Source organism: Clinocottus analis, unplaced genomic scaffold, assembly GCF_023055335.1.
Source record: "Clinocottus analis isolate CAN_PGR_092001 unplaced genomic scaffold, fCliAna1.0.p SCAF_35, whole genome shotgun sequence".
Taxonomy (NCBI): Eukaryota; Metazoa; Chordata; class Actinopteri; order Perciformes; family Cottidae; genus Clinocottus; species Clinocottus analis.
Window position 1 is genome coordinate 784,458 of NW_027176098.1, and position 17,013 is coordinate 801,470.

The 17,013-nt window shown below is 46.4% G+C and overlaps 2 protein-coding genes across 2 annotated transcripts; both read right to left on the reverse strand.

Annotated features, from left to right (window-relative positions):
- Nucleotides 1-3,776: 3,776 nt before the first annotated feature.
- On the reverse strand, nucleotides 3,777-10,854 carry p2rx7 (purinergic receptor P2X, ligand-gated ion channel, 7). The gene is made up of 13 exons (XM_068596260.1): nucleotides 10,678-10,854; nucleotides 9,351-9,498; nucleotides 9,128-9,199; nucleotides 8,952-9,024; nucleotides 8,616-8,712; nucleotides 8,445-8,525; nucleotides 8,204-8,339; nucleotides 7,566-7,702; nucleotides 7,360-7,450; nucleotides 6,554-6,619; nucleotides 6,019-6,123; nucleotides 5,737-5,844; nucleotides 3,777-5,446 (listed from the first exon to the last, which is right to left on the reverse strand). The coding sequence occupies exons 1-13, from the start codon at nucleotides 10,791-10,793 to the stop codon at nucleotides 4,835-4,837; spliced, it is 1,842 nt and encodes a 613-aa protein (XP_068452361.1). The 5' UTR covers nucleotides 10,794-10,854; the 3' UTR covers nucleotides 3,777-4,834.
- A 1,208-nt stretch (nucleotides 10,855-12,062) lies between these two features.
- Nucleotides 12,063-16,271, reverse strand: gstt1a (glutathione S-transferase theta 1a). Its single transcript, XM_068596230.1, has 5 exons — nucleotides 16,134-16,271; nucleotides 14,572-14,659; nucleotides 14,018-14,174; nucleotides 13,392-13,568; nucleotides 12,063-12,558 (listed from the first exon to the last, which is right to left on the reverse strand). The coding sequence occupies exons 1-5, from the start codon at nucleotides 16,237-16,239 to the stop codon at nucleotides 12,358-12,360; spliced, it is 729 nt and encodes a 242-aa protein (XP_068452331.1). The 5' UTR covers nucleotides 16,240-16,271; the 3' UTR covers nucleotides 12,063-12,357.
- Between the last annotated feature and the right edge of the window lie 742 nt (nucleotides 16,272-17,013).

Consider the following 17,013-nt stretch of genomic DNA (forward strand, 5'->3'; position numbering starts at 1 on the left):
ACACACACACACACACACACACACACACACACACACAGAATAAAGTGAGGCAAATCTTTTGATCAGGAGGAGAATCCCTGCAGCTACCATCGTCTGATGAAAGGAGAGAGATGAAAAGATGGACCAGAGGAAGAAATGTTGAGCCGTTAAAAGGTGTAAAGAAGAGGACTGATGTCCACACACACACACACACAAACATAATTTAGATTACTCAAGCGTATTTATTTTGTGCAGTGGCCGCTTCACAAGACTGATGAATAAGCAAAACACCTTTGCAGAAATAATGTATGAATATCAAAGTGTGGACGCGAGCTACAAAGAAGTGTGCTTCAAGTTTACATCAAATCATCAGCTTTCATACGTTTATTTTAATTGCATCCAATCTGTCACGAGTCGCTTCCCGTTGGACCCGTTGGATCCGTTGCATCGTCTTGAGAAACCAAAGCGGCGTTTCGATAAGCGAATGCGTCACTGCCGACCGGCGCCGTCTGCTGACTCGCCACATGAAGCTAAAAGCCTCTCCTGGAATGTCTGGTTCAGACGGAAAGCCGGAGGGAACGTCTCTCGCTTCCGGGCCGTCTGACGGTGGGGGAACAGAGGCGGCATTCAGACACGCCGCTTTTGTTTCGTTGTTATGGCGAGCAGCGCTGAGGTGGGCGGGAAGGAGATTAACCGCCATGTTTACATGTCCGTTTTTGCGCTTGTGTTTTCTGCAGGTCAGAAGGTTAGAAGCGCCGCTTCTGACCGGCTGACGAAGCCGCGGAGTCGGCAGCACGAGCAGTCCAGAGTGTCTGACATCTTGGACATTAAACACGAACTAGCAGGTGCTAGCAGACTCCGGCGTACGATGGCAGACGCTAGCAGATGATGACAGACGCTAGCAGACGATGAAAGACAATATCAGACGCTAGCAGACAATGGCAGATGCTAGCAGACGATGACAGACGCGAGCAGATGATGACAAACGCTAGCAGGCGATGACAAACGCTAGCAGACGATGACAGACGCTAGCAGGCGATGACAGATGTTAGCAGACGATGACAGACGCTGACAGACGATGACAGACACTAGCGGATGATGACAGACCATGGCAGACGCTAGCAGACGATGATAGATGCTAGCAGACGCTGGCAGACACTAGCAGACGCTGGTAGACACTGGCAGACGCTAGCAGACGCTGACAGACACCAGCAGACGATAGCATATGCTAGCAGACGCTGGTAGACGCTAGCAGATGCTAGCAGATGCTGGCAGACGCTAGCAGACGTTGGCAGACGCTGGCAGACGCTAGCAGACGCTAGCAGATGCTGGCAGACGCTGGCGGACAGCAGGCAGATGGGCGGAAGCTACCTTGTGCCTGTTGGGGAAGGTGGGCACTTGTGATGTGGCGGTTCAAGCACCAGCAGCAAAAAAAAAATCCAAAGATCTCAACAGCCCGGAAGTCCAGACCGCTAGAGAGCCGCATGCCGACCCGAGGCGGCAGAACTAAAGAGCCAAGAGGGATCCTTTTGTGGAGATTCACAGTATTCTTTAGGTTTTCATTTGCAGACGCATGACTATGTAATTTATGAGGATGTTCATAGGCAGATGTTTGTGTTCACCATGAAAGCCCCTGTGTTCAGATATTTTTAGTTTGGCCTTCGAGGCTTTTTTAACCCAGCACCAGTTAATGTATATTTCTAGGAAGGTCAGGTGGCTCCGGTACGGTTATCCATCACCCCAAAGCACAGCAGCCCCATTGATCATAGTGTGAATGTATTATGACAGCAGGAGACACAAAATGTGCGTAACTGGCATTAATATGCAAATAAGTAGCAATAAGCATTAATTCCATTGATTATTCCAGGAGGAGCGCTAGTAACGTTAGCAGGAGAGCTAGTAACGTTAGCAGGATAGCTAATAACGTTAACAGGAGAGCTAGTAATGTTAGCAGGAGAGCTAGTAACGTCAGGAGGAGAGCTGGTAACGTTAAGAGAAGAGCTAGTAACGTTAGCAGGAGAGCTAGTAACGTCCGGGGTAGAGCTAGTAACGTCAGGAGGAGAGCTAGTAACGTTGGCAGGATGGCTAGTAACGTTAGCAGGAGAACGAGTAACGTCAGGAGTAGAGCTGGTAACGTGGGAGGAGAGCTAGCAATGTTAGCAGGATAGCTAATAACGTTAACAGGAGAGCTAGTAACGTTAGCAGGAGAGCCAGTAACGTTAGCAGGATAGCTAATAACGTTAACAGGAGAGCTAGTCGCGTTAGCAGTAGAGCTATTAAAGTTAGTTAAGTTCTGAATTCTGAGCTGTAAATTCTGAACTCCTGAACGCAACTCGGAAGCCATGTTTGTTTGAGCTGAGGCCGACATGTCATGTGACAACAATTCCGAGAAAAAAAAATTCAACTCTCAACCCTCCATGAGACGTACGTCCTGATGGTTCTGTTTCCAGAGAGCACGTTTACCCTGAAGGACACGTCGAGGCCGCGCAGAGTGAAATGTGCCGGCAGCAGAAGGTTCAGAGGGTTCAGAGGGTTGAACGTTATCACCTTCGCTTTCGGGACATGTGTTTTGCCCAAAGACAAACGTTCTACAATGAAACCAGTGTTTGTGCGTTTGGGGGGGAAATGTTTGCACAATGGATGCTTTTGGTTGTCATGAAGCAGCTGTTAGTGGGACAATGAGGAATATGAACATCAATGAAGCCGGGGGCGACGTTATGAACTGTATAACGGTACTTTATAGATATTATTACACCCCTACAGGACGCAATGAAAATACTCTCATTAAAGAGTCCATGTGGAACATCCATGATGGGAATGATGCATTGTGGGAACCTTGTGGTTCGATCATCATCAGTGACACAGCTTCTAAAACTACTTAGTTTAGTAAAAGATGGTGAAATAAGTTGGGTCTTAACTAATCTGAGATCTCCAGTGATTAAGAGCTCTGAAACCTTCTAATGGCGTCCTTAATAAGAGGACATCAGTATAATTCATTCATCTCCAGAAGTCCAAGAGCCTTTTCAGACAGTTTAATTGCTGTTAAAAATGGAAAATAAAACCAATTTCACCCTATAAAAGGCTTGGAAATGATAAGAACTGTAGAGACTGAATCAATTTGTTTGCCAGTTAGACTCCGGAACCAGAAACCAATGCGTTGCTCACACTCAGCCTGCTTTAAAACCTTCTACACATTCAACTCAGCATGCGTCATGACACCACGTCACACCATCATGAGAGACACGCTTCCTGCCTACCTGGTTACCTGTTTACCTGGTAGACTGACAAGGGGTTCCATTTAATCTCTCCATGTGACATGTGACCATATGACCATGTGACATGTGACCATATGACCATGTGACATGTGACCAGATGACCATGTGACATGTGACCATGTGACATGTGACATCAGCTCATGCCCCGCCTCTACCAGCTTTCATCCTGTTGTTCTTTCACACACTGTAATGGTCTTAATGCATCACTAATAATGATAACACAATACACTAATGAATAGACTCATGATCATAACATATATTACTATGAAAAGGTCCATAATGCACAATTATCTAGAATATATTTCATATATAAAACATCTTTGCTTTTACTTGAAGATGCAGGCTTTTTTCTTCTTAAAGGGACAGTGGAGCTTTACTGACATCTAGTGGTGACGTCACAAATTGCATCCAACTAAACTCAGAACAACGTTTTAAAAGCATAATATTATTATATATCATAGTAATTTTAACAAAACCATTTAGTTAATGCTTAATGACCACTAAGAGATTAAAAATGACCACAAATTAAAACAAAATGACAACAAAGAGAAATAAAATGAACAAAGAGACAAACAACTACAAAGACACATAAACTAAGCAGCATAAGTATGGACAACACAAGACAAACACACAAAGACCGCCAACAAAAAAAGTCATTTTTGTAGAGAAAATAAATTCTTCATACGACTGATACGAGACACAAACCAACACGTTTAGTGACTTCTGAGTGGAACTGGAACACACAAAAGCATGTTGTTGTTGTGGGTCATGTTGCGTTGTTGTGCTTCATGACTATAAAAAGAAAAAGATTCACAACAATTGGGAACAAATATTTATTGTCTTTCTTACCGAGAGTGAAATGAGAGGATTGATCTCTCATCTGCAGAGTAACGATGAAGCTCCAGCCAGCAGCATGTCAGACACACAACAACCACAAAGACACACAAAACAACCACAAAAAGAGCTTTAAGTATAGAGTGTGTGTCTCCGGTGTCGTTGTTGTTATCTAAATATAGGATTCCTTTATTAAACAAGAGACAAACTGTTTTTACGCTTCTGTTAAAGAGCCGAGACGAAGCTCCAGGTTTTGCTCCGAGATCTTTTAGGCGTCAACGTTCGCGCGAAGGAACAAAACCTTCGAGACGAGCCGCATGCGAGCGCTTGAGTCTGAGCTGTTAGTGACGCTTACGTGAGGAGGTGAAGCCGCGTTAGAGATTGTTAGAACCCGATGCGTTGACTGCTTCCTCTGCCGTTGCTTTGTTTCCGTAATGCAGATGAACAAAAGTCCCGTTAGCCGGTGAGTTGCTCCTCTCAGAGCTAACCGTTAGCTGGTGAGTCGCTCCTCTTATTGCTAACCGTTAGCCAGTGAGTCGCTCCTCTTCGAGCTAACCGTTAGCCGGTGAGTCGCTCCTCTTCGAGCTAACCGTTAGCCAGTGAGTCGCTCCTCTTAGAGCTAACCGTTAGCCAGTGAGTCGCTCCTCTTAGAGCTAACCGTTAGCCAGTGAGTCGCTCCTCTCATAGCTAACTGTTAGCCAGTGAGTCGCTCCTCTTAGAGCTAACCGTTAGCCGGTGAGTCGCTCCTAACAGAGCTCCACGTTGGCGCCGGCCCGCGCGGACGGTGTCCCGGCTGGCCTGAAGCCGCCGTACCGTCCGTCGGGACTCGGGTACTCGTCCCTGATCCTCCGCACGCAGCAGCTGGGGATGGCCGGGTGGGCGCCGGCGGGCGGGACGCCGAACCTCCAGCTGATGTACTGGGCGTAGGCGCAGCGGCGCAGGTCGGCGGTCCGGCCTCGGCCCGCGGGCGGTGGGGTCAGGGGGTCCCGGTACAGGAGGACGGCCTCCAGCAGGGGGCGCTGCAGCACCAGCCGCTCGAACGGCAGCGACGAGGCGACGCAGGCGCCGGTGCCCCGCCGGCAGCACAGCTCCTCCTGGGGGAGCGGGGAGGAAGCGCAGCCGCCACACTGACACCAGGCGGGGCGGCGAGCGGGGGCGGGGCTCTGGGCGGGGTTGTGGGAGGGGTCAGAGTCGTGAGCGGGGTCGTAGGGAGGTTTATGGGCAGGATCCGGTTTGTGGAGGGGGTCGTGGGCGGGGCTATGGGAGGGGGCGGGGTCATGTTTGTGGGCGGGGTCATGGGAGGGGGCGTGGCCCGGCTGGAGCAGACAGACTGCGGCTCTCAGGTGTCCACTGTCCTCCTGTCAGGATTACATAGATTTATTCATGTCCTTCCACACTATCTTCCTGATTTATGAAGCGATGAAAAGAAATATTATGAATTGTTTCCGTTAAAACTTTTGACTGAAACAATAATTTATGTTCTGGAAACACATGAAAACCAGCACATATTAAATAAGATAATGCATAATTCTCATATTTAAACCATTTCTAAAAACATTTGTCATGTATATATATATATATATATATATATATATATATATATATATATATATATATATATATATATATATATATTATGAGGCGTCACCTTGCGCTGCTCAACCGACTTCGGTTTAACGAGTTGTAAACTTTTCTTCAGAGATCTTTTCACCAGCCGGATGTTTCTCTCATCGACGTAGGACACGCAGAGGATGCACTGCACACACACACACACACACACACACACACACACACACACACACACACACACACACACACACACACACACACACACACACACACACACACACACGATTATTACAGGGATGGGACTGTATATAGTGTGTGTGTGTGTGTGTGTGTGTGTGTGTGTGTGTGTGTGTGTAGTCACCTTCTGTTTGTCCGCTACAGCCTCCACCTTCTTCTCAGAGTAGTTTTGTCCGACCTCGGCCGAGTAGCAGCTGGTCCCGATGAGCCAGTCTATCATCACGGTGGTCTGGACACACACACACACACACACACACACACACACACACACACACACACACACACACACACACACACACACACACTATATTAGATAACTAAATATAAGGTAAAATATTACATACAATATGTCAAATATATGAGGTAAAATATGATGATTATATAATTTGTTTTCATATTGTTCTGGAAGATTCTGCATCTTTCATGTTATCGCTTGATATGAGCAGATGGAACTGGAAGTCTTCGTGTGTTCCTTGTTGTGTGTTCCTCGTTGTGTGTTCCTTGTTGTGTGTTCCTCGTTGTGTGTTCCTCGTTGTGTGTTCCTTGTTGTGTGTTCCTCGTTGTGTGTTACTCGTTGTGTGTTCCTCGTTGTGTGTTCCTCGTTGTGTGTTCCTCGTTGTGTGTTCCTCGTTGTGTAACCAGAAGCTGGTTGTTCTCACCAGAGCGTAGTACGACAGCGTGGAGCCGACGTACAGCACGAGCTGCACCAAGCTGAAGCGCCCCGCCTGAAGAGGAACGACCACGAGTCATCACCAGATTACAGACAGGTTCATCACCAGATTACAGACAGGGTCATCACCAGATTACAGACAGGGTCATCACCAGATTACAGACCGGGTCATCACCAGATTACAAACAGGGTCATCACCAGATTACAAACAGGGTCATCACCAGATTACAGACCGGGTCATCACCAGATTACAGACAGGTTCATCACCAGATTACAGACAGGGTCATAACCAGAGATTACAGACAGGTTCATAACCAGAGATTACAGACAGGTTCATAACCAGAGATTACAGACAGGTTCATCATCAGAGATTAAACACAATCATACACATCCTGACCAGGTTTCATTGTTTCCAAGACTTAAAATCTCATTGTTACTAATGTTACTAGCTCTCCTGCTGACTTAAAATCTCATTTCCACGACTTTTCTACGTCTTTTTTTTTTTTACAACTTTTCTATAATTTTTCAATGACTTTTCCAGGACTTTTCTACAACTTTTTCAAGGACAACCATTTTAAAATGTCATGACTTCTCCAGGTTTTCCATGCCCGTATGAAACTGCTTCTAGAAACAAACGCTTTTGTCTGCAAAGACGAAAAAGAGTTTATGATCAGATTTTAACGTCTGAAACATAAATACAAGCGCAGACTAAAACATATAGATAATAATCTCATAAAAAGCCCTGAGTGGTTTAAATTAAAGCCCTAAAAGTAAAAGGTACCAGGTGAAGCTCACCTGTCCGAACACCAGGACGTCGAACCGGATCCCGAATGCTTTGTAGAGCGTCCGCTGCTCCACGCCGTCCACCGTGCTGTACCTAGCAAACCTGAGCAGAAGACCAAAGAAATGTGACCCTGGGCGTGACCCTGGGCGTGACCTTGGGCGTGACCCTGGGCGTGACCCTGGGCGTGACCTTGGGCGTGACCCTGGGCGTGGCTCACCTGAAGTTGAGCCCCGGGTAGAGCGTCCTGTTGCTCTCCTTCTCGTCCAGCCGTCTGAAGGAGTAGGCGGGCCGGCAGCGCCGCATGAGGCGGTCCAGGTTGCAGTCCCACTTGATCAGGATGCCGATGACGCCCCCCTGTGGCGGACGGAGGAAGCGCCGGTTATTACCCACAAGGCACCACGGTGAAGTTAAGGAGAAATATACACACAAACAGACAAAATAGTCAAATAAAAACGAGCTCAGTTTAAATGTTTAAATGGGATTTTTGTTCATGATTCACTGATTTTCCACTTCCACGTTTGTCGAGGCAGCGCTTCCTCTTTTTATTTTGATCTTTTTTGGCGGTTTTATTTCCGCTTTTCTTGAAGGTCTTGTTGATGAAAGTGGAGGAAGAAACTGGTTTTGAGTCAGTAAACTGGTCTGGAGTCAGTACAGACTGGTTTAAGGTCAGTAAACTGGTCTGGAGTCAGTAAACTGGTTTAAGGTCAGTAAACTGGTCTGGAGTCAGTACAGACTGGTTTAAGGTCAGTAAACTGGTTTAAGGTCAGTAAACTGGTCTGGGGTCAGAACAGACTGGTTTGGGGTCAGTGAACTAGTCTGGGGTCAGTAAAGACTGGTCTTGGGTCATAGGGGCACCTCCACGGCCATCTCTGAGAACTTCTCCCCGGCCTCTCGGACGACGTCTCCCAGTCTGAAGATGGGACACAGCTTGTCTTTGTCCCTCCGGCAGCTCTTCAGGTAGTCGTCGTTCATCTCCGGGAGGATGTTCCTCCTGGAAAACAACAACAACAACAAATGTCAACAGTCTGTTTGAGGCCCGAGAGTCTGAAAAGGTCTGGATCATGAATATGTAGAATATGGAAGCGTCCGGTCTCACCGGATGAAGTTGAACGCGGGGAACCGGATGTTGTTCTTGATGAGAACCGTGAAGTTCTCTGCTGCCGCCAGCAGGGCGGGTCTGCAGGGCGGAGAATGAGAGAGGAGTGAGAGAGAGAGAGAGAGAGAGAGAGAGAGAGAGAGAGAGAGAGAGAGAGAAAGAGAGGAGCACCTTGGAGGTTTGGTCCTGCTCTCTACGGGGCACCAGGCTGAGACCTCGCAGGTTTTCTTTAACACGCCGACCTTCAGACACGAACCGGTCTGGATTCCTGCAGAGAAGAAACTGAACATGAGGAACTTTAAGAAGAACTCTCTAGAACCAGAGGACCAGGACTAGAAGGTCTCAAGAGGACCAGGATTAGCAGCAGGTCTCTAGAAGACCAGGACTAGAAGGTCTCTAGAGGACCAGGACTAGCAGCAGGTCTCTAGAGGACCAGGACTAGAAGGTCTCTAGAGGACCAGGACTAGCAGCAGGTCTCTAGAGGACCAGGACTAGCAGCAGGTCTACCGTGGGTCTGATGGTCCCAGCCTCCGTCCTCACAGTCGGCGTCGCTGCGACACAATCGTCCCCTCAGAGGAACCTGGAACACAAACACACGGCGTTGCTGAGCGAGTCCTCGCCGCTGCTTCATGATTAACCTCAACGATGAAGATGATGATGGTGATGATGATGAAGACGAGCACCTCGGGACATTTCCCCTGCTTCTGGTTCTTCGTCACGATGACGTTGGTCACCACGAAGAAGGAGTTTTTCTCCTGAGAAGGACGACAAGATAAAAGTTCACATCTGGACCCCAAAAAGGACCCAGAGGGTTCTGAAGGAAGAGTTGTGTCTTCATCACGCAAACAAAACATGTTGTTGTTGTTTGCGTAATAAAGACACAACTCCACCTCCGTACCTCCGTACCTGAGAGGGGCCGCTGTAGTCCACCGCGTCCCAGACTGAGTCCTCGGCGCCGGGCAGCCGGACGCGCGCCACGCCCTTCAGCTTGGTGGTGACGGAGCTCACCAGCAGCTCAAACTCCTGGTAGTTCCTGTTCCACAGCAGCATGATGCTGCGGGGCGTGAACACATGAACGCATGAACACATGAACATATGAACACATGAGCACATGAGCACATGAGCACATGAACGCATGAACACATGAGCGCATGAGCACATGAACGCATGAACACATGAGCGCATGAACGCATGAGCACAGGAACACATGAACGCATGAGCATATGAACACATGAGCACGGGAACACATGAACACATGAGCGCATGAACACATGAACACATGAACGCATGAACACATGAGCGCGTGAACACATGAACACATGAGCGCATGAACACATGAACATATGAACGCATGAACACATGAACACATGAGCACATGAACGCATGAACACATGAGCGCGTGAACACATGAACACATGAGCGCATGAACACATAAACATATGAACACATGAGCACATGAGCACATGAACACATGAACTCATAAACATATGAACACATGAACGCATGAACACATGAGCATATGAACACATGAGCATGGGAACACATCAACACATGAGCACATGAACACATGAACGCATGAGCACCTGAACACATGAGCATGGGAATACATGAACACATGAGCACATGAACACATGAGGACAGGAACACATGAGCACATGAACACATGAATGCATGAGCACCTGAACACATGAGCATGGGAATACATGAGCACATGAACACATAAACGCATGGACACATGAACGCATGAACACATGAACACATGAACGCATGAGCACATGAACACAAGAACCCTGTAAATATTCATTCAACATATATATCCACATCCAGGTGGTGGCGCTGTTTAACTTTTCACTCATTTCGTTCATTTAAAACGCCAAATATTTAATTCATGAAGATAAAAACAAATTCACTCCTTAAACTCTCAAACGTTAAATATTTCAGGGATCATTGTAAACAAATAACATAAAAGTAACTATACCTCAAAAAACGTAAACTATTTCACAATAAAAGCGTTTAAGGCCCAGATACGGGCTGCTCCTTCAAAATAAAATACATTTTAAATGACTTGCGGGTCCACGGCTCGGCTTCTTTCAGAGACCAATAAGCATCTTTATTGATTATCACTTATTGATTATCACTTCGTGCATTGGAGGCGTTAACGTGTTAGAAAGCGAACAGAGAGCCGCGACGCGCATGCGCGGCTCCGCGGGGACCGTGACCGCGCACCGCTCACCAGATAAACAGCAGTATGGTTGCGTTCAGGCTCCACTTGAGGGATCCGAGCCGGACGCTCTGGATGCGGACCAGCTTGCTGGTCTCGTACTGACACAGGAGTCCGCAGCGCGGCATCCTGTCTGCGGGCTGTGCGGGCTCTGCGGGCTGTGCGGGCTCTGCGGGCTGTGCGGGCTGTGCGGGCAGCGGGGCCGGGAGCTTCCCTGGAGGAGGAATCTGTGACTCAACTTCTTCTTCCTGTGTGAGGTCACATGTCCAGACTCCTCTCCGCAGCTGCAGCATCAACTCGAGCCAGAAGGCAACAAGTCCGCTGCAGGCTGAGTGATTTGTGAGGAATAAAAGATCCAACTGGGATAAAAACATCTTGAATTAAACAATAAAAACATAACTTGGACAACTTGAAACGTGCTTTCACTTCTTTTTATGTTTTTAAACACGTTGAATTAAAGTTATAATCATCAAATCAAACGTTGACCAGTTCAATAAAGTTTTATTCAAAACAGAACGTCCTGAAAGCTGTTGACAGAATGACGTCATAGAAAGTGTTTGCTCTGCAGCAAAGTCCAACTTTAAAATCAATACTGCTCTCTTTTTAGGAAACTAGAAGTTTATGAATCTTAAATGTGAAACATCGTGTTTCACCTCGAATGAGGTTCAACTTCTAAATGATCTGATTGAACGTCTGACCGCTGTCGTCCACCAAGAACTCCAATAGTTTCATTTAAAACGTCTCCAAAAAAGTGAGAAATTGTTTGACTCTGAAAATATGAAGTTAAATATAAGAACATAAAACAATCAGAAGTGTCTGTTCAGAGTTTAAATACTCCTCCTAATACTTATAATGTAGAAACATGAAGTTTTTTATCAAAATACTGCTCTGATAATATAGAAACATGAAGTTTTTAATCAAAATACTACTCTGATAATATAGAAACATGAAGTTTTTAACGCATCTATTCTGACTGGGAGCTCTGGTTTTAATAAACTCAGATTTATTCTCCTTGGAGATAAAGAGCTTCTTGTTCTCCGCAGAAGGAACAACAAGAACTCTGACAGGAAACAAAGAGCGACTCAGAGGCATCTCCTCTTCCTCCTCTTCCTCCTCCCGTTAGTTCTGGTTGACTCGTACTGTGACGCGTATCACAGACCTCCAGAGGTCACTTCATCAAAATGTCTCCTGATGTTTCAGGACTTTTACTTTTCATGTTTTTATTTCAAGAGATAAAATTCACTAGTTTTTACTGCAGAGGTCCAGTTGATGGGAAACGTAGTCCTTAAGGAATAAATGCCTCATTGAGAGCAACATCGACCAGGAAAGAGGAGCAGCATCTGTTGCTCTGGAAGAACAAAGAACTTCTGGAAGAACTATGGAAATAAATCAAGAAGTGGACATCGTTGTTTTTTTATTAATTCTTCTGAAGCATGACTTTAGTATTCGTGGGGATCACAACACAACAACAACAACAACAACAACAACAACAACAACAACAACACACATCTTTCCTCATTGTTGCTGCTGAAGTTTCCATCTTCAGCATGAAAACTAAGTTGTTGTTTTGCTGATAAAATCAAGATGTTTGATCTCTTGAGTTGAATGAATCTCATGAAAGACGTTCACACGAGCTGCTGCTGATAAAAACAGGTTATTGATCATAGATGCTGATCGTTGATCGTTGTTCTCTCAGCTGAAGACCTTCCTGAACTTGCTCTTCAGCATCTCCAGGTCTCCGCTGCTCTCCAGCTGCTGCTTCAGGCCGGCGGCCTTCATGATGACCTCGTGACCTTCGGCGAACAGCTTCTCCCCGATGGCCGCCTTCACGCGCTCCCTCCAGGCGCTCAGCGCCGGCCGGCCCTCGAACGCGTCCACGCCGACGCAGACGGGCTGCGAACCAATGCAGAGTTATGAAATATTACAGTCATTTGTTGTTTGTTCCCTCTGAACTTGATCTGAAATGATGATTAAAACTGTTTATTTTAAAGTTGGGGGAAGTCGGAGGAGACAAGAGATAAACAGATGTTTGACACAATTCAAAAACAAATAAAATACATTTTATGGACTTTTTTTTAAATCATAAAGTGTTTCACAGTTTCACAAAACAAACCAAAAAAACACACAAAGCTTAAATCAAATTCAAAGCAAGGAAAAGATACTTGTATTAATTTTGAATAAAGAAAGTGATTTAGTATTTTAAGAGGATACAGAGTTGGCTACATTAGCATATTGCAATTAAAACTAAATAATATTAGTAATATTCCCAGAATATAATCTGCATGTTCTGAGATTATAAACATCATGAATTTGGGAAAGAAAAGTCATTAAAAAGCCATTTTGAAGATATTAATTTTATTAGCATTTATTCACGCTCATAAAAGACCGCAGAACAAAAGTACTCATGTATCTTCAAGGACCTTTGAAGTACCTCAAAGGTCCTTAAAGGACCTCGAGGTACTTAAAAGGTCCTGCAGGGCGATCGTATTGTGCATTATAACATTGGCTGCGTTTCCCAGATTCGTTAAGACGCTCTTAAGTGCGTCTTAAGAGCATCTTTAGAGCGTCTTTAGAGCGTCTTAAGAGCGCTGTGAAAGAAGGACGCGTTTCCCAGAGTCGTTCTTAGCTTTTAAGACGCTTAAAACGCGGCCATTAGCAGCAGCAGCAGCAGCAGTATTAGTAGTAGTAGCAGTAGTACTCCGCAGTAGTAAAACTACAAGTAGTACCTGCATGATCTCAACGATGGCCACCAGGTCAGCCAGAGAGATCTTGTCCCCCACGATGAAGGCCTTGCTCTGCAGGAACTTCTCCTCCAGCATCTGGACCGACTGACGCAGGTCCTCCACGGCGGCGGCCATCTTGTCCTCCGGGACCTCACAGCCCATGACGACAGGAAACAGAGCCTGCAGAGAGCGGAGCACACGGGAGGCGAGCTAACGGGGAGCGGAGCACACGGGAGGCGAGCTAACGGGGATGCTGGGATGCGTGTGGGGAGAGATGTTCGTGTTCCTCTTTTAAAAGTTTAGATGTCTGTATAAAAGCTACGCCGATTAAAAGTAGTAGAAGAAGAAGTGGGAACGTGTTTAATTTATTTTTTAGTAGTAGCAATAGTTAAATTGTGGTCGATTAACAGCAAAAAGTCAATTTAAATGTTTTATCATCAAGAAATTCTGAAAGTCGTAATGTAATGAAAGTAACTTTAACATTACAGGAGAAAGTATTGATGATCAACTAAAGATCAATGAAGTTACTGCTGTTGGAAGCACAGTGAGTGAGTGAGTGAGTGAGTGAGTGAGTGAGTGAGTGAGTGAGTGAGTGAGCGAGCGAGTGAGCGAGCGAGTGAGTGAGTCACCTTCAGCAGGAAGACCTTGGACCCGTGCGCTCTGAGGTTCATGTGCTGCCAGGATAAATACTCGTTGACTCGAGCGCGCTGCTGCAGCTCAGCGGGGAACCAGTGATCCTCCACCAGCGCAGAGTGCTTCTGCACCAGGTACTCCAAGATGGCCGTGCTGCAACAGGACGCCACACCTGTCAATCACCCTGTAGCCCCGCCCCTAAAGCGTCCCCTGCTTCATGGTCTGTTTGACTCCAACAGACCATAATGTACTAAATGAACATCATGCTGTATAGAAGAAGACTTGAAACTAGAGATTGAGACATAAACTCATGTTTACAATGTTTACTGAGGGAATACATCAAGAGAGAAGTAGAGTCACTTATATAGACTTCTATACAACCAGAGGAGTCGCCCCCTGGTGGTCAGGAGAGAGAATGCAGCTTTAACACATGAAGCATAGACTTCTATACAACCAGAGGAGTCGCCCCCTGGTGGTCAGGAGAGAGAATGCAGCTTTAACACATGAAGCATAGACTTCTATACAACCAGAGGAGTTGTTTTCTGCTCACCTCTCCGTCAGAATGAAGCTGCCGTCCTTCATCACAGGAACTTTCCTCAACGCGCTGAGTTTTACAAACTCCTCGCTGTCCTGTTGCCCTGACGACACACACGGAGGAGAAGCAGTCAGCTGGTGTTCACAGAAACACAACTAAAGGATGTGTGTGTGTGTGTGTGTGTGTGTGTGTGTGTGTGTGTGTGTGTGTGTGTGTGTGTGTGTCTGTGTGTGTGTGTGTGTGTGTAAAATTGATGTTTTTGTCACAAACAAGTTGTTTAAAATCTGGTCAAACACTTTGGAGGACTCTGAAGGCGAGAGTCGTTTTTTCTGAGCGTGTCCCTGAACGCACCAGCAGACTGGATCAATCATCATGTTCTGGCCTCATTGACGGCACAGATAAGGTCAGTGGAAGTGACGTCATTCCCTCTGAGGGGAGAAGACGCCAAGTGGAGTTTTCAATGTTTCTTTGGCCCAATCTCCACCCTAAACCCTCGAGCCCTGAACGCTCAGGGACTCACTGACGTCAGCTGCTGACTGGTTGAGGGTGAGAGTCTGTGAGGGCTGGATGGTGTGGATATGAATGACAGCACTTTACTGCAACATCACGTTATTTTTATCTTTTTATTTACTGGTTCAAACGTCTTCTTTATAAGATGAGAAGTCATTTTATATTATTTATTCACTCGTTTTTGTCAAAATAAAATGTATGACGAATATACAGAAAAAAAAATATATATATTCTGTTTGCATTCCTCTCATTCATGTGTTTTTATGTTCCATAATGTTGTAAAGGTATTTTATCAGCTAAATGCCCACGTGCCTCTTTGTTTTGTTTTTTTACGTCTCAGTTCTTCCATTGGGAACTGCGTGTAAACCTCACGTTGCAATGCCTTGTGGGTAATTCCCTTAGGCAAAGTCAGCATCTAATGTTGACTTTCGGAAAGGGTTCATAAAGGGCTCAACATGTCCGCCCCAGAGCCCTCAGGCCCTCCACCATGTGACACTAGGACACCCCTAAACCCTCAAGGACTTCGCGGGAGCGCGCCTCAAGGTCCGTGAGTCCGTAAGGGTGGAGATTGGGATTGGGCCTTTGACTCCTCCCCTCAAACTCTTCTCCTTTATTTCCTTTCCTCGTCTCCTCTGTCGAACTCCATCACCTCACGCAGGTGAGGCTGTCTGTGACCTTTGACCCCGTGACTCCGCTGTTTGCTTGCGCGGCCACTTTATCTGCTGCATTCTGGGGGAAATGTGAACTGATAACGAGGAGGAGGAGGAGGAGGAGGAGGAAGAGGAGGAGAAGGAAAAAGAAGAGGAGGAGGAGGCGGCTTGTTGTTTTTGTTGTTCGCGAGTCCAAGGTCCTTTTCTTTCTTCTTGTGCAAAAAGTTGCGCAAGAAGAAAACTCTGCGCAGCTTTCTGCAGCTGCAGATTGCGCAACTACGAGCTCATACTTCTGCGAAAACATCTGGCGGAAAAACGAAAAGTTTTTTTTTTTTCAAAAGCAGACACGCATACATCAAGTTGTGTGTGTGTGTTTTTAAGCGCGTGCCCGCTCCGCCCCGCGCGCCCCCGCGTTACCTTTGGTGAGATCCACCAGCTTGAACTCGAAGGGGATCCCGACCGCCCTGGCGAACAGGAACACGGAGCGGCAGGGCTGCGAGTGCAGGTCCAGGTACAGCTGCATGGCTCCAGTGCTCCTCTTCCGGCTCCAGCGGCGCCTCTTATCCGCCCGCGGGGCTCCTCCCCCCGGCCACGCGCCCTCCTCCCTCTGGCTCCCAGCGGCGTGACCTCTGAAGCATCCTGGAGACACGCAGCTCTGCTTCTCATGTCCTCCACTCAGCACCAGGGGTTGACTTACTACTAAAGCCTTATTTAAGTGCTCCTTTATTGTTGTTTTCTGGATTAATGCATAAATAAATAAACGCGCTTTAGTGTAAATGTGTTGTGGACAGATGTTACACAATGAATATGAGATGAATATGACAAGTCATTCATCATTTATCCTTTCAAGCGTGCAGAAACAAATATAAAATAAAAGAGAATATTAATATATGTAAACATGTGTATTTATATATGTTTACATATACAAATAAATATGTATATGTTCTATATTGTATCTATAGTCCCTGCATAATGTTAAAGTTATACATCATGTATCCTTTATACGCATGCAAAAACTATAAATACACACTGTGACGACCCTCGCTGCCATTGGCCGCTGCCCCTGCAGGTGTGCAGGTGTGCAGGTGTGCAGGTGGGCGGGGCAGAGTTGGTCATCAGGAGAGTGGGGACATCTAATCGGTGGCCGCTCACTGAAGAGGCCCTCGAGTCTGAGCGCTCTCGCTCTCACTCCCCGAGATGCCAGGTTGGGTTTGTCTTTTGTTTACAAGTAAATAAACCATACTTGTTGTCAAAGCACTCACTTCTCCTGTGTAGTCCCTCTGTCATGGCCACACAG